The sequence below is a fragment of the Pelecanus crispus genome, chromosome 26 (assembly GCF_030463565.1).
Source record: "Pelecanus crispus isolate bPelCri1 chromosome 26, bPelCri1.pri, whole genome shotgun sequence".
NCBI classification, from domain to species: domain Eukaryota; kingdom Metazoa; phylum Chordata; class Aves; order Pelecaniformes; family Pelecanidae; genus Pelecanus; species Pelecanus crispus.
The window spans coordinates 1,219,195-1,242,886 of record NC_134668.1 but is presented as its reverse complement, the minus strand read 5'-3'; the positions used below and the strand labels follow the sequence as shown (position 1 = coordinate 1,242,886).

The window sequence follows — 23,692 nt, the reverse complement described above, 5'->3', positions numbered from 1 at the left end:
AGCTGTGGGGACAGGGACAGAGCTGTGGGGACAGGGACAGCCCATGGGGACAGGGGACAGAGCTGTGCGGACAGGGACAGAGCTGTGGGGACAGGGACAGCCCATGGGGACAGGGGACAGAGCTGTGCGGACAGGGACAGAGCTGTGCGGACAGGGACAGCCCATGGGGACAGGGGACAGAGCTGTGCGGACAGGGACAGAGCTGTGGGGACAGGGACAGCCCATGGGGACAGGGGACAGAGCTGTGGGGACAGGGACAGAGCTGTGCGGACAGGGACAGCCCATGGGGACAGGGGACAGAGCTGTGGGGACAGGGACAGGCTGGGGGGACAGGGGACAGAGCCGTGGGGACAGGGACAGAGCTGTGGGGGCAGGGGACAGAGCCGTGGGGACAGGGACAGGCTGGGGGGACAGAGCTGTGGGGACAGGGGACAGAGCTGTGGGGACAGGGCTGGGCCCTGGGGACAGGGACAGGCTGTGGGGACAGGGGACAGAGCCATGTGGACAGGGACAGCCCGTGGGGACAGGGACAGGCTGGGGGGACAGGGGACAGCCCGTGGGGACAGGGCCACAGAGCCATGGGGACAGGGCTGGGCCCTGGGGACAGAGCCATAGGGATGGGGACAGCCCATGGGGACAGAGCCATGGGGACAGGGACAGAGCTCTGGGGACAGGGACAGGCTGTGGGGACAGGGGACAGAGCCGTGGGGACAGGGCTGGGCCCTGCGGACAGAGCCATGGGGACAGGGACAGCCCGTGGGGACAGGCTATGCAGCCACTGGGATGAGGACAGGCTGTGGGGACAGGGCTGGGGCCATGGGGACAGGCTATAGGGACAGGCTCTGGGGACAGGGCTGGGGCCATAGGGCCAGGCTATAGGGCCAGGCCGTGAGGACAGGGCTGGGGCCATAGGGCCAGGCCGTGGGGACAGGGCTGGGGCCATAGGGCCAGGCTATAGGGCCAGGCCGTGGGGACAGGGCTGGGGCCATAGGGCCAGGCCGTGGGGACAGGGCTGCCGCAGCCAGAGCCAGGCAGGCAGGGCAGGGCACACTGGATGGGACAGGGACGCAGGGACGGGGCCGGCTGCCACCACGTGGCTCAGGCAAAGGCCTCCCCGTGGGGCCAAGGTCCCCGTGCCCCAGGGCGGGGTGGCCCCGCATCGATCCGGTGCCAGCCCCCCGAGACAGGGACAAGGACGCGGAGCCAGCCGCCGCACGGTGCTTTTATTCAGACGATGAGGACGGGGCCGCTGTGGGCGGTGGGGGCCGGCGGGGGGTCCCCGTCCGAGGTGAAATACGCGATGAGCGCCCGCACCCCGGCCTTGAGCCCCGGCTGCAGCCCCAGCTGCAGCCCCAGGGCCACGGGGCCGCCGGCGCTGGCGACGAGGGCGGCCAAGCCGGCGTAGCCCAGGTCCTCGGCGACTTCCAGAGCCCGTGAGGAGGCCACAGCCTCGCAACCCTGGAAGGCGTAGTAGAGGCTGGTGCCCAGGTTGTAGAAGGTGCTGACGCTCGGCACCCACTCCAGCACCATGTGGGCCTCCCGCTCCCCCGGTGGGTTGCAGGCGTCCTCGTCCTCCCGCCGGCGCCGGGTGGCACGGCGGCACGCAGGCAGCCAGGCGCGGGCCCTGGCCCCTGGGAGCACCCGGACCCCCTCGGGCCAGGGCCCCGTGACCCTGGGCGGAGTAGGGTGGGTGCCGGCCACGGGGTCCTGGAGCTGGGTGGGTGCCGTGCAGGTAGAGCCCCCCGGCTGCAGCAGGCTGAGGAGGAGGGGCAGGGCCTTGGAAGCCGGGGTGCCCTGCAGCCGCGCCAGCCCCCGCAGCAGCGCCATGGCCGTGGGGGTCCCCAGTTCCCGGGACAGCTCCAGCACCTCTGCCTCGGCCTGGACCCTGCAGGCGGCCCCGCTCAGCACCAGGGTCATGGCGGCACGGGCCAGGGCGCGGAGCGGCGACGGGAGCTGGGCGAAGCCGGGCAGGGCGTCGGGGCGCAGGTCCTGGCACGAGACCCCACGCCCCGGCAGGGCCCGTGGCGGGGTGCGCTCTGCCAGCTCCGCCAGCAGCGCCCGCGCCACAGCCCGCTCATCGGCGCCCGGCCTGGGGGGCACGGCGGAGAGGGTGCTGCCCTCCAGGCCGAGGAGGAGGAGGAGGAGGAAGAGCAGAGCCTGGGGCATGGCGGCAGCTCCAGGCCGGGCTGTGGAGGCAGGAGAAGGGGCAGAGCCCCCATCAGCTCCCCGCGGCCGCAGGCCCCCACTCCCACACACCCCCCCCCAGCGCCCCGGCTCACCCGCTCGCCGACGTCCCCTGCCCCGTCCAGCCACTGCGGCTGCCACCCCTGCGGCCCCTTTATAGCTGGCGTTATCGAGAGGGGTTGCGACACTCGGGGCCTGGCCCCGGCCCCTGGCACAGGGACAGGGACACCTCCCTGGGGACAGGGCAGCTCCCGGCCCCCCCCCGGCCCCCCGTACCCACTCATCAGGCAAGGCCGAGAGCTGCGCTTGTTTATTTGGTCTCTTTCCAGATTTAAAAACTGGTTGGGGTGGGGTGGGGTGGGGTGTGTGGGGGGGGAAGCTGAGGGAAAAGAAGGAGTTTGGGGGAAAACAGGAAAATGGAGACACCAGGACAGATAGTGGGGAAGGGGACAGGGGGAAGACCTGCTGCCTGCTTTCGCAGCACCCTTAAAAAAAGCTTTAAAACCTGCAGAAAACCCAGAAAAGAGCCCAGGCACAGGCAGGGCGGGGCGGGGCAGGGCGAGGCCCTCAATCCTCCTCCTCCTCCTCCTCCTCCTCCTCCTCCTCCTCGACACGCCGGACACGCTTCCGCCTTCCCAGCGGCTGTGGGTCTTCGTCCTCGTCCTCCTGGGAGTGGGGGGTTGCGGGGGCCGGCTCTGTGCCTGCAGCTGGAGGGAGCGGGCAGGGGGCTGAGCCACCCTGGCCAGGGGCTGCGGGGAGTGGGGGCTCCCTTCTGCCCCCCGTCATCTCCCCAGCACCAGGGATGTGGCAAAGGGGTTAGGGACAGCGGCCTGTGCCCAGCTCCCGGCCATGCCCAGAGCACCCCAAGGGAAGAGCTTGGGAGAGACTGGAGGGGCTGAACGCACCTGAGCTCCCGCCGTCCTCATCCTCGCTGTCGAGCTCCCGGTGCCTCTTGGTGCCCGGCTGCACCGCGCTGGAGATGGGGACAGGCTCCTCGCTGCAAGCAGTGGGGACAGGGGTTGGCACCGCTCAGCCCCGCGCTGGGAGCACCCAGGGGTCTGGATTCCCTCCCCAGTCAGGGAGAGGAACCCCCAAAGTCAGGGAGAGGAACCCCCACCCAAAGTCCCTTGACTTTGTCCCCCGTGGAGAGCACCCAGCTGCGGGGCTGGTGCACGGGAGCCCATTCTCACCTCTCTGAGTCCGATCCCAGCCCTGCCGACGGCTGCTCTGCTGACGGGCACAAGAAGAGGGGTTCGGGGCCAGCCCCATGGCTGGGGGACCCCAGCCCAGCTCCCGCACCCCCAGCCCGGCCCCTCACCTGAATCGGGGTCCTGGGGGCACCTGGATGGCTCCAGCAGCTGCCGGGGCGGCCCCGGGGAGTCGGGGCCGTGGTGGGCGATGGAGGCGGCCGCGCGACGCAGCTGCTGCGGGGTGAGGGCAGCCGGGATGCGCCAGAAGGATTCCTGGGCAAAGAGCAGACGCTGCAGGGCCGCACCAGGAGCGAGGGGATGGGGACGGGGACGGGGACCTCACCTGCTCGCTGGCGGGGGGCCGCAGCCCCAGCTGCCGCAGCAGGCTCTGGAAGCGCCGGTCCTCCATGGCGTCTTCGTTCTCTTCCGAGAGCGGCACCAGCGGCACCGGGTGGGACACGCCTGGGCCGAGAGCACCATCATGGAATCACAGAATTATGCAATCATGAAATGCTTTGGGTGGGAAGGGACCTGGGAGGTCACCCAGCCCAACCCCTGCAGTGACAGGGACAGCTTTAACCAGCCCAGGGTGCTCAGAGCCCCGTCCAACCTGGCCTGGGATGTTTCCAGGGATGGGGCCTCCACCGCCTCTCTGGGCAACCCCTTCCAGTGCTTCACCACCCTCGTTGTAAAAATTTTTTTCCTTATATCCAGTCTAAATCTATTCTTCTTTAGTTTAAATCCATTAGTCCTTGTCCTGTCACAACAGGCCTTGCTAAAAAGCTTGTCCCCATCCTTCCTATAGCCCCCTTTTCAGTACCGAAAGGCCGCACTCAGGCCTCCCCGCAGCCCCCTCCTCTCCAGGCTGAACACCCCCAGCTCCCCAGCCTGGCCCCGGAGCAGAGGGGCTCCAGCCCTCAGATCATTTCTGGGGCCTCCAGCCCTCGGATCATTTTTGGAGCCTCCTCTGGCCCCGCTCCAGCAGCTCCACGTCCTTGTGCCCAGGGCTGCAGAGCTGGTCGCAGGGCTCCACCACCACCAGCCCGGCCCCGGCCCCCCGCCCCGGCCCCCTGCCCGCTCACCGTCCTCCTCGCGGTCCCCGGCCGTCCTCCTCAGGCAGTTCTCCAGCCACCGCAGGGGCCCGGCCAGGCCTGGGGACAGGGGAGGGTGAGACAGGGTACGGCCCCGGAGCCAAGCCCGACCCGGGGGCTCGGAGCCCCTCGCCCACCTTCCTGATGCAGCCGATGCGCCAGGCCCTGCCCTGCTCCTTCCTCGGGCGCCCAGTGCTCCTCCATGGGGCCTTCCTCTGCTTCGTCCTCATCCTCCTCCTCCTCACTGTCCCCGTCCTCTGCCGAGCTGTCCTGGGCTGGCACCGCCGGGGCGCCTGCCACACTCTGCGGGGACCAGCACTGTGTGGGTGCCCGTGACGGGGCAGCACCCTCTGGGTGCAGCCCGGACCCCCCCTGACCCGCCGTACCAGCCCAGGGCCATTGCCCTTCCTCCGGCGCTTCTTGTACAGCTCCTTGCGCTCTGACACCAGCCCCAGCCCCAGCAGCTTCTCCACGACGCGAGCCCGTGACCGCCGCGCCGTCAGGTGCTTCATGATGTTCCCCAGGACGTCTGTGGGGAGGGCGGTCAGGGCAGGGGGGCTACGGGGAGGCTACGGGGGGGCTTCCCCCCCCAGCCCACCCCAGCCCCACTCACCCTCCGAGCCCTGGAACTCCTCGAAGAGCCGCGTCAGCTCCTCCTCCTGCTCCTGCGTCCACAGCACAAGGCGGGTGCCCTTCCTTGTGGGGGGAGCACGGCCATGGGTCCCTGCCCTGGGGCACGGCGGCTGCCCCAGGCCGGGGGTCCCCTGCCGAGGTTCCCCGACCCACCTCTCCCGTGGGAAGTCCTTGGCGCTGCTGGCCAGCCCCAGCCGCACCAGCTGCTTCACCACCTGCCTCCGCGTCCGCCCGGGCGCCGGGAGATGGGCCAGGATGGCGGCGATGACGTCCTCACCTGCGGGAGCGGGAGGCTGCAGGGACACAGCCCCCCGTCGCTACCCCCCGGGGTCCCACTACCCCTCACCCCCCAGGGAGCCCCGGTACCTTCCACCTCCTTGTACTTCCAGTACAGCTCCCGCAGCTCCTGCTCCTCTTGCGGGGTCCAGGGGGGGACGCGGCCCCTGCCAGCCCTGCGCAGAGGGGAAGGGAGGTGAGGGGAGGCGATGGGAGGGCGGCAGCCCCCTCCCCAGCCCCACTCACCCCTCTCCCTCTTGCAGGGAGCTGTAGCCCTCGGTCATCTCGCGGACAGCCGCCGGGCTCTTCCAGAAGAGCAGCTCCACGAAAGCCTTCTTGTTGGTGGCCGCCAACGCAAAGAACTTGCCCAGGATGAACTTGGCCAAGGCCACCAGCTCCTGCGGGCAGAGGGAGGGAGAGCAGGGCTGGGAGAGGCCGCGGAGGACCCCTCCCCGGGGACACGGAGGGGTCAGGGGCAGCCGGGCCCCGGCTGACCTGGTGCGCGCCGGCGGCGGGATCGCTGAGGAGGCGGTGGAAGAGGGCGAAGAGGGAGAGCTGGAAGAGCAGAGCCTCCATGCGCAGGTCGCGGGCCAGGCGGTGCAGCAGGCGAGCGGCGCAGTGGTTGGTGCGGGGGCTGTTGCGGGCGTACCCCCGCAGCAGCAGCACGAGCGCTCGGACCACGGGCGCGCAGGCGAACCTGCCCCGGTAGCCCTGGTGAGCGCAGCCACCCCGGCTAGCGGTGCCACCGCCGACCCCCAGTCCCCCCAGTCCCTCTCACCGTTTCAGGTAGTCGAGGAAGTTGAACTCCTTCTCTGACACCTGCATCATTTCTTCCTCCTCTTCCTCATCCTCCTCTTCCTCTTCTTCCGGCTCCTCGGCCTCGGGGGGCACGTGCCCTGCGGTGGGACAGTGGTGAGGGTCCGGAGCACAGAGCCCGCCGCTCCTGGTGCTGCCGGCTGGGGACTCACGGGGCAGGGGAGCGAAGAGGATCTCCCGCAGTAGCCGGGTCTCCTCGGGCGGCCCCGCGTCGGGGGGTCCGAACACGTCCCCTTCAGGCCAGACATCCCTGGGGAGAGCAGGAGAGGCTGGCACCGCGTCCCCATGTCCCTACCCGGGTACGGGATGGGAATTGCGGTGCCGGTACCTGGCGGAGCGGAGCAACCGCAGGGCTTGGGGGACCTGGGCATCCTGCAGGCACCCCTGGATCCGCAGCAGAGCCTCCGCGCGCTGCTCCTCCACCGGCGTCTCCGAGGCGGCGTCGAAGGGCACCACGTCCTCAGGGAGGGGCACCTCGCCCTGGGGCAGGACACTGTCACCCCACGCCCCGCCACGACACCCAGTGCCCTCCCCGCAGGGCCGGATCCTTCCCCCTACCTGCAGGCAGGCCTGGAGCTGCGGGCCCAATCCTGCCCAGAGCTCCTCCAGCTCCGCGGCGCTGGGCGGCTGCGAGGCCAGGGATGCGGGCACCCGCGGCTTCTTCCTTCTCCGCACGCGCTTGCTCTGAGGGGCGAGGACGGGGTCAGGAGGGGCTGCCCGGCCCCCCAGGGACTCCCCCCGGCAGGGCAGCTGCATCCTACCTGCACCACGAGGCCGGTGCGGCCCCGGCAGAAGCGCTCCAGCATGCGGAGGAAGAGGTGGGCCGTCTCCACCAGGTCCCGCAAGAAGCTGCGCGGCTGCTTGGTCTCGTCGAACTTGCGGAAGAGGGCGAGGAATAGCTCCCGGTACTCCATCAGGTAGAAGATGTTGCCTGGGGAGGAAGGGGTCAGCCGAGGATGAGGTCAGACCGCCCCCCCCGCCAGGTACGGACTGAAGGACAGACGGACTCACTCTTGATGACCTGGCTGCTGTCCCGCACTGCCTGCTCGGGGGACCGGTCCATCTCCTGCACCGTCCGCAGCAGCTCCTGGTACGCCTTCAAGGCCAGGTGCATCCTGGGGACAGGGAGCGTCAGGGCAGGGCCCCGCACCGGGGGGGGTCCCAGGCACTTGGGGGGGGGGGTCCCAGGCACCCACCTGCGGGCCCAGGTCACCGCCTCCTTCTTGTCCATCAGCGCCATCTCGTAGTAGGTGGTGAGGTTCTGCTCAATGAAGTGGAAGGCGCGGACGCCCACCGTCTCGGACACCAGCTCGGGGCGGAAACCCCGGCGGCGGTTGAAGGCCATGAAGAAAGCGGTGGCCCACAGGTAGTAGGTCTCGTCGTGCTGCTGAGCCTTCTCCCGCACCAGCTGGTCCTGGGGGTGGTGGGGAGGGGGCTCAGCGGGCGTCCTGCAGCCCAGAAAAGGGGTCACAGCCCCCCCCGGCACCTCACCTTGACCAGCAGCATCAGGCGGTTGTAGCAGCCCTCCAAGAAGTCTTGGCAGAAGCGGCACAAGAAGAGCCGGACGTTGCGGGCAGAGCGGCGGGGGGGCTCGGCCTCGGGGGCGGCCTGGCGTCGCCGCGGCACGCGCCGCATCTCCTTGCCCAGGTCGTGGCTGTAGCTTTTCAGCTGCGGGGGACAAACGTAGAGCGGCCTGACTCGTGTCCCCACATCATCCCTGTGCCCCCCACCACTGCATCCCTGTCCCCGCGCTCACGTTGTGCAGCCCCTTGTGAAAGACCACGTCCCGGTCCCCAATCGCCTTCAGGCCTTGCAGGACGTAGGAGCCGCCGAAACGGGAGTGCCTGGGGCAGGGGGACACGGGCTGAGCGGTGCCAGCCCAGCCACGGGGGTCCCGGCTCCACCACGGGGGTCCCCCCTGCTTTACCTGGACGGGCGCTGCAGCGCTCGAGCCCTCTTCTCTGCCAGCTCCCGCTGCCGCAGGGTCTCCAGCTCCCGCGTGTCCTCCCCGTGCTCGGCAGCCGCCTGCCCCTGCCCCAACGCCGCCAGCTCCTCTGGGCTCTGCGGGTGGCACCGTCAGCGCTGCCGGTGGGGTGGGGGCTCCAGGGCTTCCCCGGGCCCCCCGCCCCGGCTCACCTGGTCACGGAACATGAGGGAAATGATCTCCAGGACGTGCAGGGCCCATTGCTGCTCCGCCTGGGCGCTGGCCAGGAACTTGAGCAGGTCGTCCATCCCGCTGATGTGCAGCGCCCACAGCACCCGGTCGTGCACGCTGGCATCGCCATCCACGCCCTGGGGGGGGGGTAAGGGGGGTGGGGGGGCTCAGCAGGCAGAGTGTGGCGGTCCCCGAGGAGCCACCACAGCCGCAGTCCTGCTGGGTGACCGGGGAAGGGCCCCATCCCGGTACCTGCTCCTCCATAGGGTCCGGGGGGACGTGCAGAACATTGCGCACCAGCAGCAGGATCCTCTCAATCAGCAGCGTGTCCTCCTCCTGCCGCTGCTCCCAGTCCTGGGGCGACGGAGCCGTGAGGGCTCCCCGCAGCACCCATGGGAACCCCGGCTTGGCAGGGAGGGACCCCCGCTGTCCCCGGGAGCCGCGCAGGGACACGGGACTCACCAGCTGCAGCAGGTCATAGAGCTTCTCGCTGAGCACCCCAAAAACTTTCTCACTGGCAAAAGCCTGCGGAAACCCTTGCGTGAGTCTGGGGGGGGGCCCAGGCAGAGCCCCCCACCCACGGGCCATGCCGGGGGTCCCTCCCCGGGCAGGCTCACCTCTTTGTAGGCCTGCAGGTAGGACAGGACCTGGAGAAAGTGGTGCCGGGAGGTGGCATCTTGCGGCACTTTGCCAAAGCAGAGCAGAGCCGGCTGCGTCAGGTTCACCATCAACCTGCGAGCGGGCAGGGTGGGGACGTGTGGGGACCCCCGCTTCATGGGGACCCCACCCGGGGCCACCCCCGGCCCCCATCCTGCGCCCGACGGTACCTGATGACGGCATCGAAGAGCACCTTCTCCTGCGGGTACTGGACCAGGATAGGCAGGAGGTCGTTCTGCAGGATTTGGGCCGCTCCCAGCTGCTGCCGGACATCCCGGGTCTCGTCCTCATGGCGCAGGTACCGGATCAGGTCCTTGACGCTCTCTGGGGGGGGGACGGGGCCATGAGCCCCCGCCGCCCCCGGTCCCCGCCACCCCCCACCACCCTACCTACCCAGGCAGTCGGGCTCCCGGTGGTACACGTCCCCTTCCAGGTAGCCCAGGGCACTGCAGGTGGCCAGCAGCTCGCAGTTCATCATGTACCAGTCCATGCAGCGCGGCGGGGCGCTGGCGACCGGGGAACGGGGGGCTTCTGCGAGACGGCCGTCAGCACCCCCGCCGGTACCGGGGTACCGGCCAGCCTCAGGTATCCCCCACCCCGTCCCGGGGCACCCGCCGGCCCCGGTGCCGTGCTTCCCGAGATCGGGGCACCCCCGGGGACTCCCCTTCCCGGGGCACCCGCCGGCCCCGGTGCCGCGCTTCCCGAGTTCGGGGCACCCCCGGGGATTCCCCTTCCCGGGGCACCCGCCGGTCCCGGTCCCCCGCCATCCCGGAGCGTCGGCCGGTCCCGGTCCCCCCCCCGCCACCCCCTGCACTCCCCGGGCACCGAGCCCGCCCCGGTTGGCCCCGATAGCGGGGCACCCCCCGGCCCCAGCCCCCCACACTCACCGCCAGCCCCGGGAACCGGCGCGGGGGCGGTGTTACACAACCGCCCCACTTCCCGCGGCCAGAGGCCCCGCCCCGCCCACGGGCTTCAAGAGGGAACTCCCACCCGCGGCAACCCGGTGGGGCCATGCCCCCTCCCGTCACCCACCACGGGCACGGACCGGGGGCGCGATGCCTCACAGCCCCCCCTCCACTCTAAGAAACGGCACCTGCGCCGCCCACCCCACCCGGTGCTGCGGGGGGGCCCCCCGCGTAGCGCCCTGAGTGGGCCCCCCTCGACGGCGCGGCATTGCCCTTTTAAGGGAGGCGCCGGCTGGGGCGTAGCCCCCACCTCGGGGCGGGGCCTGCCCTGCGGGCGCGGGAATGGGCGGCTGTGGGGCGCGCCTCCCGTCAGCCCCCGCGCGGTTGCTGGGGCGACGCGGGCCCGGCCCCGGTTCCCCCCTTCCCCGGTTCCCCCCTTCCCCGGTTCCCCCCTTCCCCGGTTCCCCCCTTCCCCGGTTCCCCCCTGTCCCGGTTCCCCCCTGTCCCGGTTCCGGTGCCGGCCAGGGCCGCGAGCGGTTACCAAAATAAAAGAGCAGGTTTAATTCACCGAACACAGAACTCCCGCCGCGGCGGGGTGGCCCCGGCCGGGCCGTGTCCCGGCTCCCGGCAGCGGGGCCCCGCCGCGCCGCACACACACGCACCACACGCACCGCGGCGGCCCCGTCACAGCAAAGCAGCGGGCGGGCGCGGGGGGGGGCCGGGCCCGGCCTACAGCCCCTGCGGCGTCTTCAGCTCCAGCGTCTTCAGCTCCAGCGGCTCGGCCGGCGGCTCGGCCGGTGCCTCGGCGGCGGGGGGTTCTCCCTTCAGGGCGGCCAGGCGCTCGGCCAGGCTGCGCGGCCGCGGGCACAGCGCGAATTCGTAGAGCACCGCGCCCAGCGCCGCACCCAGCAGCGGCCCGGCCCAGTACACCTGCCGGGGGGCGGCGTGGGCACCGGCACCCCCGGGCGACCCGGGCACCGGCACCCCCACCCCCGCCACCCCGACTCGAGGGGCTCCGGGCAGCCTGGGCACCGCCACCCCCCCCCGCCCCCAGGCCCGCGGGGCTCCGGGCACCCCCGGCTTCAAGGGTTCGGTGTGGCCAGGGGCTCCCTCAGCCCCCCACCCACCCGGGGCACCCACCCATGCACCCCTATCCCTGCGGGGGTCCGGCCTGGCCGCGGGGCACCCACCTCCCAGTGCAGGGGGGCAGCGTGAGTGAGGGGCGGCCACGTCCCCCCCCCCCTCAGATATTGGGGGGCAGCAGGGCTGGGGGGGGTCCTTGCGCCCCATCTGCGCAGCCCCCAGCACCCTGGGGTGCTGCTGTCACCCGGGTGGCTCTGGCAGCCGTCCACCCTCGGCGGGGACACCACGGCTGGGGCGGGACTGGGACAAGCTGGGGGGGACTGGGAAGGCCTGGGGCGGGATGGGGGGGGTCCCCCCACCCCACTTACCCAGTGGTTGGTGAAGTTGCGGGTGATGACGGCAGGGGCGAAGGAGCGTGCGGGGTTCATGCCGGCGCCCGTGTAGTAGATCTGCAGGGAGGACAGGGCGGTGGGGGGAGGATGGGGTGATGGGGTGCCAGGTGGCTGCCCCCCCACAGCCCTGGACCCCCCCCACCAGCCCCTGGGGTCACACCCAGAGGGTCCCCGCAGCCACCCTTACCCCAAAGAGGTGGCCGAGAGCGAGGGAGAAGCCGACGGGCAGCGCGGCCGAGCCTGGGCGCCCGTCGTGGCGGTCGTCGAAGCTGGCCAAAACGCAGAGGACGAACTGGGCGGTCAGGAGCAGCTCCACCACCATGCCCTGGCCTGGGCCCACGCTGGGGTGCAGCTGCGTGGGGAGGGGGCTCAGCACCCCACAGAGCTGCTCCCCCCATTCCCCCCAGCACCCCAAACCCCCGCTGCCCTGGCTGTCGCCCCCCCCCACGCTCCCAAGCACCTCCTGGCCCCAATTCCCCGTTGACCCCCCTCATCATCCCCAGCCCCACTGCACCCCAACCCCTGCTCACCCCCAAACACCTCCCGGACACGCAGCCCCCATTACTGCCCTATGCCACCCCAACCACCTCCTGAACTCCCCCCAGCCCCTCAGCACCCAAACATCTGACACCCCCCCCCCCCCAGACCGCCATTACAACCCCAAAACACCTCCTGGAGCCCCACTCCCCACCCCACGGTACCCCAACCCCTCAAGCACCCCCAGCCCCGCCGCCGCTCACCACGTTGAGGCCGAGGGTGCCGCGGATGGCGGCTGGTGTCACCCCGTAGAGCATGCCGGCCCCGGCCAGCGCGCCCAGCAGCTGGGCCAGGAGGTAGCCCAGGGCGCGGGGCAGGGAGAGCTGCGAGGCCAGCAGCATGGCCAAGGTGATGGCCGGGTTGACGTGGCCCCCGCTGACGTGGCCCAGAGCCTGCACCAAGGTGGCCTGGGCCAACCCGAAGGCCAGGGCGGCCCCCAGGACGCTGTGGGGGCCCGGGGCCCAGCGCAGGGAAGCCCCCAACCCCAGGAGGGCATAGAGGAGGCTGCCCAGGAACTCGGCCAAGATGGCCCTCCAAAAGGAGGACGAGCGCAGCTCCCGCATGGCCTGGCCCCGCTGCCCTCCGTGGCCCCCGCTCCCCCTCCCCGGGGGGCCGCCCGCACCCATCTTTATAAGGACCCCCCCCCATCCCCCCGCCTCCCACTGCCCTGGCCAGCCCCGGGGTGGGATCCCACCACCGCCACCCGCCGTTAACCGCTTCGCTGCCCGGGGTGGGGGCCGGGTGAAAGGCGTCAAGGGTGTCTCCCCTCCAGAACGCCCCTCCGGGGCAGCCCTGCACCCCCAGAATAGTGGGGACCTCCCCAGAGCTGTGCCCCCCCCCATCCCTGGGGCTGCCTTGCCTGGGGGGGGGGGCTCTGACCCATAGGTGCCCTCTCTGGGGTTTGGGGGACACCACCATGCTCAGGGGCTGGGGACAGCGCTGAGACCCCCCCCCCTCCATGTTTTGGGGGACACTTTGGGGTGGCCCTACAGGGAGCCAGCCTCTCCCCAGCCCCACACAGGGGGCCCTGGGTGCCCCCCCGGGCCAGCCCCACTGGGGGCTGCGGGGGGCTCCCCCCGCCCCAGGCCTGTTGTCTGCGGGAGGGTTATTCAGCCCGGCTTAGTGGGCGCTAATTCCCCGGCTGGGGGGGGATTAGGGCCAGGCCTGGTCATTGGCGGCCGCGGAAATCTGCCGGGGCTGCAGAGGCCACGACAAAGGGCTTTGCTGCGCTCAGCACCCCGGCACGGGACGGGGGGTCGGCCCCCACCCTCGCCGTGGGGCTGCTGGGAGGGGGCACCCGCCTCGGGGAGCCGGGGAGGGGGCACGGCCCCGAGGGGAGCACGGGGGAGGACCCCGGTGTCAGGGTGTCCCCATGCCCTGAGGGCGCAGGATGGGGGTCTTGCAGCCACCGAGACCCCCTGTCATCCCCCACAGCAACACCCTGCACCCAGCTCTGACCCAAAGCCACCTTTAATCCCCCGGGGGGAGCGGGCGGTCGGGGGGGAGGGCTGGATCCATCTGTGCATGGCCCCCCACCCCTGGTCCCCCCCAACCTACCAGGGGGGCACGGTGCCCTGCGTGCCCCAAGGAAGGTGCTGGGCTTGGGGGATGGCAGGGACGCAGCCTCGGGGCCCCCCATGCCACCTCCCGTGGGGCTGGGTTGGAGCGGGGGGCCGGGGGGGTCAGGCTGTGCCCTGGTCCCGCTCAGCCGGGGGGGCCAGGGGTCCGTGGGCGGAGGGCGAGGAGGGGGGCTGGGCTGGTGGTCTCCACCAGCGCCACGTCCCGGCAGGCAAGGCAGGCGCCCAGCTTCTCCCGGGAGGCACCGGGGGCGAAGATGAACTCGTAGGAGAGCCCGGCCAGCACCGCGCCCAGCACCGGCCCCAGCCAGTACACCTGGGGGGGGGGATGCGGCATCAGGGGTGCCCCGGGGGGGGATACACCCAGGGTTAGGGGTGCCCCAGGGCCACAGGGATGTGGGGCCAGGGGCTGCTGGGCACTGCCCCAGGGATGGGGGGACCGTGGACCCCACACCAGTGATGGGGACTGACTGGGGGAACCTGCTCCAGGCATGAGGAGTGGGGTGGGGATCACACATTTGGGATGGGGGGACTGGGAGGGGCCCATCCCAAGGATGGGGACATGAGGGGACCCATTCTGCGATGGAGGGACCAGGGGGACCCAAACTGGGAATGCAACCGAGGGGCCCATCCCAAAGATGGGGACATGAGGGGACCCGTCCTGTGATGGAGGGACCAGGGGGACCCAAACTGGGGATGCAGCCAAGGGTGACCTGTCCTGGGGGGACCAGGGGACCCATCCAAATGAAGGGAAGAGCCTGGGACACCAGGTGGGACCAGGGGGAGTCCCATGCTGCAGCTGGGGGTACCCATCCCCACACTGGGGTCTCTAGGGGGGACGCAGGGGTGCCGCCGACTCACCCAGTGATGGTCCCAGTTGCCAGTGACAATGGCTGGCCCCAGCGAGCGCGCCGGGTTCATGCTGCCCCCCGAGAACGGCCCCTGTGGGAGAGGGGGGTCAGGGCTGGCCAGGCCGGGGGCCGGCAGCCGCGGGGTGCAGGCGGGCAGGGGTCCTTACCGCGGTCAGGGCGCCGGCGGCCACAGCACTGCCCAGCGCCAGCCCGCTCTGGGGGGCTGCCCGGTCAGCGGCGGCAAAGGCGGCCAGTGCCAGCTGGAAGGTGGCGAAGGTCTCCCAGGCCAGGGCCGTCCCCGCCGTCCCCGCCGCGCTCACCTGCCACGACAGCCTGGCATCAGCACCCCGCCGCTGGGATGGGGACGGGGACAGGGACGGGGACACTCACCCTGGTGACGAGGCCGGCGTCGTCCGGCAGCGCCAGGCAGGCAGCAGCGGAGGCCAGCACAGCCCCGGCACACTGGGCCAGGAGCCCAGCGGCCCCGCGCAGGGCACCCAGTTTGCGGGTGCAGAGCAGGGCCAAGGTGAGTGCCGGGTTGGCCTGGGGTGCCCCAAGGGTGCAGGCCAGCACACCAGCCACCAGCCCCCCGGCCAGCGCCGGTGCCAAGGGGCTGGGTGCTGCCGAGGCGCCCAGCACCACCCCCACGAAGATGAACGTCGCAGCTGCCTCCGTCAGCACCCCCCGCCAGAAGCACCCGCTCCGCAGTTCCTGGGGGCACAGGGCAGCTGGGTGTCACCCCGGCGGGCACCGCGGTGAGCTGGTGCCACGATGACGGGGTGCCGCGGTGACAGAGTGCCTTGGTGATGGGGTGCTGTGGCCATGGGGTACCTCAGTGATGGGGTGCCATGGCAGCAAGATGCCTCAGCAAACTGTGCCTTGGCAATGGGGTGCTGTGGTGATGGGACCCCTCAGCAACCGGGTACCATGGTGATGGGGTGCCACGGTGATGGGGTGCCACGGCAACAGGACCCCTCAGCAAGCAGGTACCGCGGTGATGGGGTGCCACGGCGATGGGGTGCCATGGTGATGGGGTGCCACAGCAACAGGACCCCTCAGCAAGCAGGTACCGCGGTGACGGGGTGCCACGGTGATGGGGTGCCACAGCAACAGGACCCCTCAGCGACCGGGCACCACGGCAATGGGGTGCCATGGTGATGGGGTGCCACGGTGATGGGGTGCCACGGCAACAGGACCCCTCAGCAAGCAGGCACCGCAGTGATGGGGTGCCATGGCAACGGGACCCCTCAGCAACTGGGCACCATGGTGATGGGGTGCCATGGTGATGGGGTGCCACGGCAACAGGACCCCTCAGCAACCGGGTACTGTGGTGGTGGGGTACCATGACAATGGGACCCCTCAGCAACCAGGTACCACGGTGATGGGGTGCCACGGCGATGGGGTACCATGGTGATGGGGTGCCACAGCAACAGGACCCCTCAGCAAGCAGGTACCGCGGTGATAGGGGTGTCTTGGCAATGGGGCACCTTGGCAACAGGGTCACCATGGCAACAGGAGCACCACGGCAATGGGGGCACCACGGCAAAAGAGATGGGTGCTGTGGCTCCGGGGGGTTACAGTCACAGGGAGGGGGCAAGTGCCACAACAGGGCTGGGGGCCATGGTGGGGGGGCACACAGGGACCCCTGTGCCGGGGCTATGGACAGGGGTGCTGGGGCTGGGTGCAGAGGTGACAGACTGGGGGGTGGTCCCCATGCGTCGGGGGCTCCTTACCCCCCCCCCCCGGGTGGGGAGGGACCCTGGGGGCGATTGGGGGCCTGAGCGGGAAGGGGCCGGGGCAGTGCAGCTCGTGGGGCCTTACCTCCCCGATGGCCATGGCGCAGCTGCAGGGCCGAGGCAAGCGTGGAGGGTGCCTGAGGTGGGGGCACCTCCCACCCCCCCGGCACCGCCAGCTCCCCCGGTGCAGGGAGGGAAGGCCCCGCGCTTGGCACAAAGCACATCTGGGGTGCAGGAGGGGGCTGAGGATGGGGCAGGACCCCGGGGGGGCTGCAGGGGTCGTGGCATTGGGCTCAGAGCATCTCTGGGTGCCATGGCAACGAGCTGTGACAATTTGGGGGTGTTGCCACGCCGACCAGCGCTCCATCCCTGGGTGAGAGATGAAAGGCAGGGATGAAAGGCTGGGGGGGGACAGAGGGGGGAAGGTGCCTGCCCACCCCCATAGCCAGCCCTGCTCACACACCAGTGACAAGAGCTGGGGGCCGTGGCCGTCCCCTCGCCCCGTGCTGGTCCCCAGGGGAGCCGGAGGAGAGGGCTGGGGTGGGGGGTGTCCCTCTGCCCCTGCCTGCAGGCAGCTGGGCGCCCGCATCCCTGCCAGCTCAGCAGCCCGGCCCCGCACGTGGGGTGAGTCAGCGGGGTCGGTGCCGAAGGGCCTGGCTCAGCACGGGGGCATGCGGGGGGCCCGGCCCTGCTGACGCCCTGCAAAGAGCCAGAACAATCCGCGCCGAGGGCCGCCACAAAAGGGCTGGGCTGGCACCGCGGGGACACGCGGGCGGACACACGGACACGGAGCGGGGGACACGTGGGTCCCCGCGCCCCAGCGGACGGGGCCGGCTGGAGGGCAGGCGGGGGGTGGGGAGCTGAGTTGGGGTGGCTCCCCCCGGCCCCTTCACCCCCAGGGTGCCAGGCTGGGCATGGCTGGGCCGGGGCCCTGGCTCCTGTCCCCAGACTGGCCGGGGGGGGACCCTCTATCCTGCCCCACAAACCCCTGTGGGACCCCGCATCGTGCCCCCACACGACAGAGCACCCTGGGGACTCTGTGTGTGCCCCCCCCCCACCGCCCCCCAGGACCCCCAGGTCTGGGTCTGCCCCACAGGGACCCCCAGGACCCCCCATCCTGTCCCAGAGACCCCTCAGGAGCCCAAATGCCCCCCAGGTCCCCCCTTCCTGCCCCCCCGCCCGTCCTGCTCCCCTCTAACATCACCCCACTGCGGGGGGGGGGGGCGGGGACGGGACGGGAGGCGCTAAGATGGCGGCCCCCTGCCCGCCCTCAGCCGCGGGGCGGAGCCAGCCGGCGTCACGCGGAGGGGGAGGGAGGTGCCAAGATGGCGGCGCCGCCTGACAGACGGGCGGGGGGGGGGCACGTGACCGGCGGCTCCAAAATGGCCGCGCCCATGGTGCGGGCGGCGCGGGGCGGTGCGATCGCCCCGCCGAGGGGTAATGGCGGCGGGGGCGGGGCTTCGCGGCCTTAAAGGAGCCGCGCTTAAAGAAGCCGCGCTTAAAGGGGCCGCATGTTAAGGGCCGGGGGCGCTCCGCTCCGCCGCGGTGCTGAGGCCCCCTGGGGGTCGCTGCGGAGCCCACGGCGCCGGGGCAGCCCATCCCCGGGCGGGCAGTGACACCCCCGCGGCGGGGGGGGCCCCTGTGCAGCCCCCGGTGTGCACCTCCCGCCCCGCGGCGCCATGGCTGCCCCGGGGGTCCCAGCTGGGTTGACCCAGTTGCAGCGGGGGGCAGGCCCTGGCATGGCGGAGGGGCCTGGCCGGGGTCTGGTGCTGGGGGCAGGAGGTTCCCCCGGTGTAACCCCCGCCACCCCCCCCCCCGCCATGACCGGGGCAGCGGGGCGGGGGGCAGCGGGGGTCCCTCTCTGCGGCGGGGCAGGTACCGGGGGGGGGGGGGGGCTCACCCGGTAGCCAGGCCCGGCCCCCGTGGGGTGAGGGGCTGCGTGGTGCCCCCCGCCACCCCGGGGGGAGCCCCGGACACGGCGCGGGGGGGGGGGGGGGGGGGCGACGGACACACAGCCACGGGGCCGTTCCCGGCGTTAGGACCCGGCCTGCGCGGTGCCAGCCCAGATTCCAGCCTGGCTCCCGGGCGTGACGTCAGGCGCGGGCCCGCCTGGCTCCCGGCCCGCCCCGGCCCCTCGCGCTCGGGAAAATGCTGCTCTCGGTGCAGCCGCGCTCCGGCCTCCCCGCCTTCGCCTACAACAAGAGCAGCAAGAAGGTACGGGGGGACCCCCGGCGTCCCCCCCCCCCCCCTCACCGGGGCCGCCCCCCCCGCCCGCCAGGCCCGGCCCTTGGCGGTGGCAGGGCCACGGGATCCCCGGTGCGGGCCCCCCCCTCCGCCTCCGGTCCCCGCCGCGGCGTGGAGCCGCCAAACTGGGCGGGGGGGGGGGGGGGACACCCGCCGTGGCGGTCGCCGTCCCCTCCCCCGGGGTTGGCCATTGCGGGGCGGGGGGGGGGGCAGAGGAATGGCGGGGCCGTGTTCCCCGCCGCGGCCGGGGGGGGCCAGGCCCGGATACCGGGGCGGGGGGAGCAGGGAGCGATGGCGGGGGAGGACCCCAGGGTCCTCAGCTTGGTGGGGGGGGGGGGCAGGGGGACACCGGGGACCACCCCCCGCCGGGGCAGGGGTCAGGGCGGGACACCCGGGTGCGCCACGGCCCGCCCTGGGTGGGTGCTGCCCCCCCCCCCCCCCCCCGTGCCTCAGTTTCCCTCCCTGGGGGGGCTGCGCTCACCCCGCGCCTCGGCCCCGCACGCAGCACGGCCCCCGGGGTGCGGGGGGGGCCCAGCCGGGGCCGAGGGGCTACGTGGCCCCACGTAGGGCGGGGACGACCCCCGCGGACACCTGCCCACGCGTGCACACGCGTGTGCAACACGCGCACACCTGCCCCGTGCCCCCGCCACGGGGGTAACAGCCCCGCATGGCACCGGGGCAGGCTCTCACACGCGTGCTCCCCTGCCCCGCGCACACGCATCAGCCCCGGGACACGCTCGCACACGCGTGGGGGGGCGGCGCGCAGGCTTGTGAACTCTGCCCGCTTGCGTGCAGGGCGCACACCCGCACGCGTGTGCGTCCACAGGCGTGGGGATCCACACGCGTGTGCGTCTACATGCGTGTGCACCTACGTGTGAGCATGCAGCCGTGCTCGCTTGTGTCGGGGGGGGTCCTCGGGGGTGCCTGTGGGTCCTGGACAGGGGGACCCCACGCGGTGTGAGCGACCCCCAGCCCTGTCCCCATTGTGGGGGGGACACAGTTGGGGGGGTGGGGGTCACCCGCATCCCCCCCATCCAGGACCCGGGACGTCCCAAGCCGCAGCAGCACCTGGACTTGGGGGGGGGGGGCCATGGGGCTGGGGGGACACGGGGACATGGAGCCACCCCAGGGATTGGGGGTCCTGAGGAGGGGGCCGGGGCCCCGAGGGGGGGGCCGGGGCGCGGGGGCGGCCGCGAGTGATTCATTTTTTCACGTTGACATCAGGCCCGGAGGTTTCCCAGCCGGCACCGCCTCCGGCCACCGGCCAAGGGGCCCCGGGGATGGGCGCTGGCCCTGGGGCCATGGGGGACTGGGGGTCCCGTGGCCGGGGGGGGGGTCCCTGGGCCGGGCAGGATCCGGCCTTGGGCCCTGCCTGGGGTTTGGCTGCCCTGGCTGCACCCGCACGCGTGTCCCTTGAAGGGGCTGGGATCCGAGGGGGCTGCGGCAAAGCCACGGCGGGCGCTGACCCCTGCCTCCCCCGCCCCCAGCAGCCCTATGTGCCCCCGGCGCAGCCGCTGGCCCCCCCCAGCCCCAGCCCGGCCGGGGGGGCCGCGGACCAGCTCAGCAAGACCAACCTCTACATCCGGGGGCTGCACCCCGGCACCACGGACCAGGACCTTGTCAAGCTCTGCCAGCCGTGAGTGGGGCTGGGACCCCCCCCCAAACCCCGGGGTCTTGGGGTTCCCACTGCCCCCAGCCCCGCTGCATCCCGCTGCGGGGGGGCCGGGGGCCCTGCCGGGCACTGACCCCCCCCCTTCCTCCCAGCTACGGGAAGATCGTCTCCACCAAAGCCATCCTGGACAAGACGACCAACAAGTGCAAAGGTTGGGGGGGGCCGTGGGGCTGGGGCGGGGGGCCGGGGGCTCTGGGGGCCCCTCTCACTGCTGGCCCCCCCCCTAGGCTATGGTTTCGTTGACTTCGACAGCCCCACGGCGGCCCAGAAGGCCGTGACGGCGCTCAAGGCCAGCGGGGTGCAGGCGCAGATGGCCAAGGTACGGCGCGGCCCCTTGGGGACCCCCCCCCAACACCCAGAGCCCCCCTGGGACCCCCGCTGGGTGCTGCGGGGCCCGGCCGACCCCCCTGACCCCCCCCCTCCCCACAGCAACAGGAGCAGGACCCCACCAACCTCTACATCTCGAACCTGCCGCTGGGGGTGGACGAGCAGGAGCTGGAGGCGTTGCTGAAGCCCTTCGGGCAGGTGGTCTCGACCCGCATCCTGCGGGACCCCCACGGGGCCAGCCGTGGCGTGGGCTTCGCACGGTACTGGGGGGGGGGGGGGGGGGCTCTGCTGAGGGGTGCCCAGGAGGACAGGGGGGTGCTCGGGGCCAGGGGGGCTCTACGGGGGCCAGGGTGCATGGGGCCGGAGGGAGCTGCAGGGGCCCGGGGGGGCTGCATGGGGCCAGGGGGCTGCATGGGACCAGGGGGGTTGCACGGGGCCGGGGGTTGCATGGGGCTGGGGGGGGGCTGCACAGGATCCAGGGGTGCTGCACAGGGTCCAGGGGTGCTGCACAGGGGCTGGGGGGGCTGCACGGGGCCGGGGGGGGCTGCATGGGGCCGGGGGGGCTGCACGGGACCAGGGGAGCTGCACGGGTCTGGGGGGGCTGCACAGGGTCTGGGGGGGCTGCACAGGGTCTGGGGGGGCTGCATGGGGCTGGGGGGGCTGCACAGGGGCAGGCAGGAGGGCCCTATGTGCGGCCCCCCCCCGCCCCAGCTCTGCTCCTCGCAGGATGGAGTCCACGGAGAAGTGCGAGGCCGTCATCACCCACTTCAACGGGAAGTACATCAAGATGCCCCCAGGGGTGCCAGGTGGGCTTGGGGGGGGGTCTTGGGGGGCTCCGGGGGCTGGGGGCTGGCTGACGACGCTGACGGCCCCTCCCCGCAGCCCCCCCGGACCCGCTGCTCTGCAAGTTTGCGGACGGGGGGCAGAAGAAGCGGCAGAGCCAGGGCAAGTTCGTGCCCAACGGGAGAGCCTGGGCCCGGGACAGCGACGCGGTGAGAGGGGGGGGACAGGGGGCAAAGGCGGGGGGCACGCGGATGGGGTCCTGCTGGGGGGGGGCGAACCCCATGGCTGCTGGGGGGGGGGGGGGGCTGCTGTGGGGCAGCGCTGACCCTTTTGCCTCCCCCCCTCCCTCAGGGCACCGTGACCTTGGCCTATGACCCCGCGACGGCGCTGCAGAACGGGTGGGTGCCCCAGGGCCCCCCCAGGCCCTGGTGGGGTGGGGGCTGCCGGCTGCGTGTGTCATGTGTGTCGTCCCCCCCCCCCCCCCGCCCCTGACCCCTTCCCTGCCCCTGACCCCTTCCCTGCCCCACAGGTTCTACCCGGCGCCCTACGGCCTGGCGCCCAGCCGGATGATCGCCCCCACGGCCCTGGCCCCATACCTGCCCTCCCCCGTCTCCTCCTACCAGGTATGGGGGGGCAAGGGGGTCCCGTGGGGGGTGGGGGTCCCCATGGGGGCAGGGGGGGTGCTCAGGGGAGCCCCCACCCCGCCCGCTGCCCGCAGGTCCACGGCCCCGCCTGGATGCACCAGTCCTACCTCGTGCAGCCCACGGTGAGCACGGGTGGAGGGGGGGGTGCGGGAGCCCCGCCCACTGCCCCACCCACTGCCCCACCCACACCTGCCCCGCCCCGATAGCATCCCTGGCACCACCATGCCCTGCCCTCTGCAGCCCCGCCCACTTTGGGCATGCCCCGCCCACTCTGGTCATAGCCACTCCCACTTTGGGTATGCCCCGCCCACTGTGGCCATTGTCCCACCCACTGTGGCCATTGTCCCACCCACTGTGGCCACAGCTCCGCCCACTTTGGACATGCCCCGCCTACTTTTGGCATAGTCCCGCCCACTGTGGCCACAGCCCCACCCTGCCCCACACCCTGGGTCGTCGGTCTCCCCCCCACTGGGCCCTGCCCCACAGCCCCATGTCCCTGGTGCCCCCGCTCCCTGCGTGTCCCCCTTGTCCCGCACATCCCCTCTGCCCCCGCGCCCAGGGTCCCCCTGTCTCCCGCGCCCCCCCACAGCCCCCCGTGCCCCCCGTCCCTTTGCATCCCCCCCGCCCCATCCCCGGGCTGACGGAGCCGTGCAGGGCGCGGTGCTGGCCCCCGCTGTGGACCATGCCGTCCCCCTCCAGCCCTCCGTGGTGGCCCCCCTGGCCCAGCAGCTCGGCCACCTCTCGCTGGGCAGCGCCGGCACGGTAAGGACCCCCCCACACCCCCCTGACACCCCTGACACCCCCTCCTTGCGCCCCACTGACGCCGCTGCCCGCGCTCCCCAGTACGTGCCCGCTGCCGCCGCTGTGCCCGGAGCCTTCATCCCGCCATACCCACCGGTGCCGCCCGCACTCCCGCTGGAGGTGAGCGCTGGGGGTCTGGGGGGGCTCGGGGGGGGTCCGGGAGGGGGGGGTGCACGGCAGATTTGGGGGTGCAGCCCCTGCTAACACCTCCCCGCAGGACGGCAGCGCCGCCCCGAGCCATGGCCCCATCGAGTCGCCGTCCGAGCCCGGTGCCTTCCCCTACCCCTACCCCAAGTAGCGGCGGGGGGGGGCCGGCCCGAGGGACCCCCGCACCCGCCGGCTACCGGGAGGGGCTGTGCCGGGACCCCCGCCCGGCGCTGCCCCCCCCCCCCACATCCCCACCCCTCGCCCCCCGCCATTGCCGCCTCGGGAAGGACCTGCGCCCCGGCCGGAGGTCCCTGCGCCCCGGGCAGCCCCCTCCCTCGGAGGGCTTTTTTTTTCCTCCTGCATTTTCTAAAAAACTAAAAGAAAGAAAAAAAAAAAAAAAAAAAAAAAAAAAAAGACGACAACCGGCGGCCCCCCCCCCTCCCGGCCGCCCCCCCCGTGCTTCCAGGGCCCGCGGCCCCGCCAGCCCCCCCAGCCGCGGTGCCCCCCGTGCCTTCTGCTGCCCGGCCCCGCTGGTGCCCCCAGCTCGGGGACCGGGGCGGGGGGCGATGGCGGACCCCCCGCCTTCCCCGCGGGGTCCAGCCTCCGGGCACCAGCCCCCCCGCAGGGCCGGGGGTGCTGCTCCCCCCCACCCCCCCCCTCCAAATCCCCCCAAACCGCAGCCATTCCTGCCCCCGTGGGCGCAGGCCGGGGCTCCGCATGCTGCCCCGGCCCGGGGGGGCAGGAGAAGTGCAATAACCCCCCCCCCACACCCCACTTCCACGGGTGACGGGCGCCCCGAGGGTCAACCAGGCACTTTAGAGTCGTCCCCCCCCCCGCGCCCCGGGGCTGCCGCAGCCCCGGCCCCCCCGCTGCCCCCCCCGCCCCACGCAGCGACAATCAGGGGGTCCCGCGGGGGGCGGCTCTTGCAACCAAAGATTGAGGGAGTCCCGGGGGGTGGGGCTGAGGTGCCCCCCCCCCCCCCCCCCCCGCT

The 23,692-nt window shown here is 72.5% G+C and overlaps 5 protein-coding genes across 5 annotated transcripts; 1 reads left to right on the top strand and 4 right to left on the bottom strand.

The window, feature by feature from the left end:
- Nucleotides 1–1,227: 1,227 nt before the first annotated feature.
- APOF (apolipoprotein F) lies at nt 1,228–2,698 on the bottom strand. Its single transcript, XM_075724966.1, has 3 exons — nt 2,690–2,698; nt 1,715–2,186; nt 1,228–1,624 (listed from the first exon to the last, which is right to left on the bottom strand). Exons 2-3 carry the CDS (start codon nt 2,164–2,166, stop codon nt 1,228–1,230), a joined length of 849 nt encoding a protein of 282 aa, XP_075581081.1. The 5' UTR covers nt 2,167–2,186; nt 2,690–2,698.
- Nucleotides 2,699–2,751: 53 nt separating this feature from the next.
- On the bottom strand, nt 2,752–9,492 carry TIMELESS (timeless circadian regulator). The gene is made up of 29 exons (XM_075724879.1): nt 9,396–9,492; nt 9,173–9,326; nt 8,963–9,077; nt 8,808–8,870; nt 8,598–8,699; nt 8,327–8,482; nt 8,118–8,251; nt 7,947–8,034; nt 7,682–7,858; nt 7,387–7,604; nt 7,202–7,305; nt 6,952–7,121; nt 6,749–6,874; nt 6,519–6,670; nt 6,343–6,440; nt 6,153–6,270; nt 5,870–6,071; nt 5,621–5,772; nt 5,465–5,550; nt 5,252–5,375; nt 5,079–5,161; nt 4,852–4,994; nt 4,603–4,768; nt 4,457–4,525; nt 3,718–3,836; nt 3,503–3,647; nt 3,375–3,414; nt 3,090–3,181; nt 2,752–2,885 (listed from the first exon to the last, which is right to left on the bottom strand). Exons 1-29 carry the CDS (start codon nt 9,490–9,492, stop codon nt 2,752–2,754), a joined length of 3,627 nt encoding a protein of 1,208 aa, XP_075580994.1.
- A 1,144-nt stretch (nt 9,493–10,636) lies between these two features.
- On the bottom strand, nt 10,637–12,482 carry LOC142596053 (lens fiber major intrinsic protein). Its single transcript, XM_075724974.1, has 4 exons — nt 12,123–12,482; nt 11,570–11,734; nt 11,359–11,439; nt 10,637–10,837 (listed from the first exon to the last, which is right to left on the bottom strand). The coding sequence occupies exons 1-4, from the start codon at nt 12,480–12,482 to the stop codon at nt 10,637–10,639; spliced, it is 807 nt and encodes a 268-aa protein (XP_075581089.1).
- Nucleotides 12,483–13,623: 1,141 nt separating this feature from the next.
- Nucleotides 13,624–16,183, bottom strand: LOC142596113 (aquaporin-4-like). Its single transcript, XM_075725097.1, has 5 exons — nt 16,169–16,183; nt 14,738–15,058; nt 14,515–14,667; nt 14,358–14,438; nt 13,624–13,812 (listed from the first exon to the last, which is right to left on the bottom strand). Exons 1-5 carry the CDS (start codon nt 16,181–16,183, stop codon nt 13,624–13,626), a joined length of 759 nt encoding a protein of 252 aa, XP_075581212.1.
- Nucleotides 16,184–18,231: 2,048 nt separating this feature from the next.
- RBMS2 (RNA binding motif single stranded interacting protein 2) lies at nt 18,232–22,852 on the top strand. The gene is made up of 13 exons (XM_075724985.1): nt 18,232–18,297; nt 19,815–19,963; nt 20,092–20,150; nt 20,227–20,337; nt 20,409–20,586; nt 21,053–21,132; nt 21,209–21,318; nt 21,461–21,507; nt 21,627–21,732; nt 21,828–21,875; nt 22,408–22,515; nt 22,597–22,674; nt 22,772–22,852. The coding sequence occupies exons 1-13, from the start codon at nt 18,232–18,234 to the stop codon at nt 22,850–22,852; spliced, it is 1,221 nt and encodes a 406-aa protein (XP_075581100.1).
- The last annotated feature ends 840 nt before the right edge of the window (nt 22,853–23,692 follow it).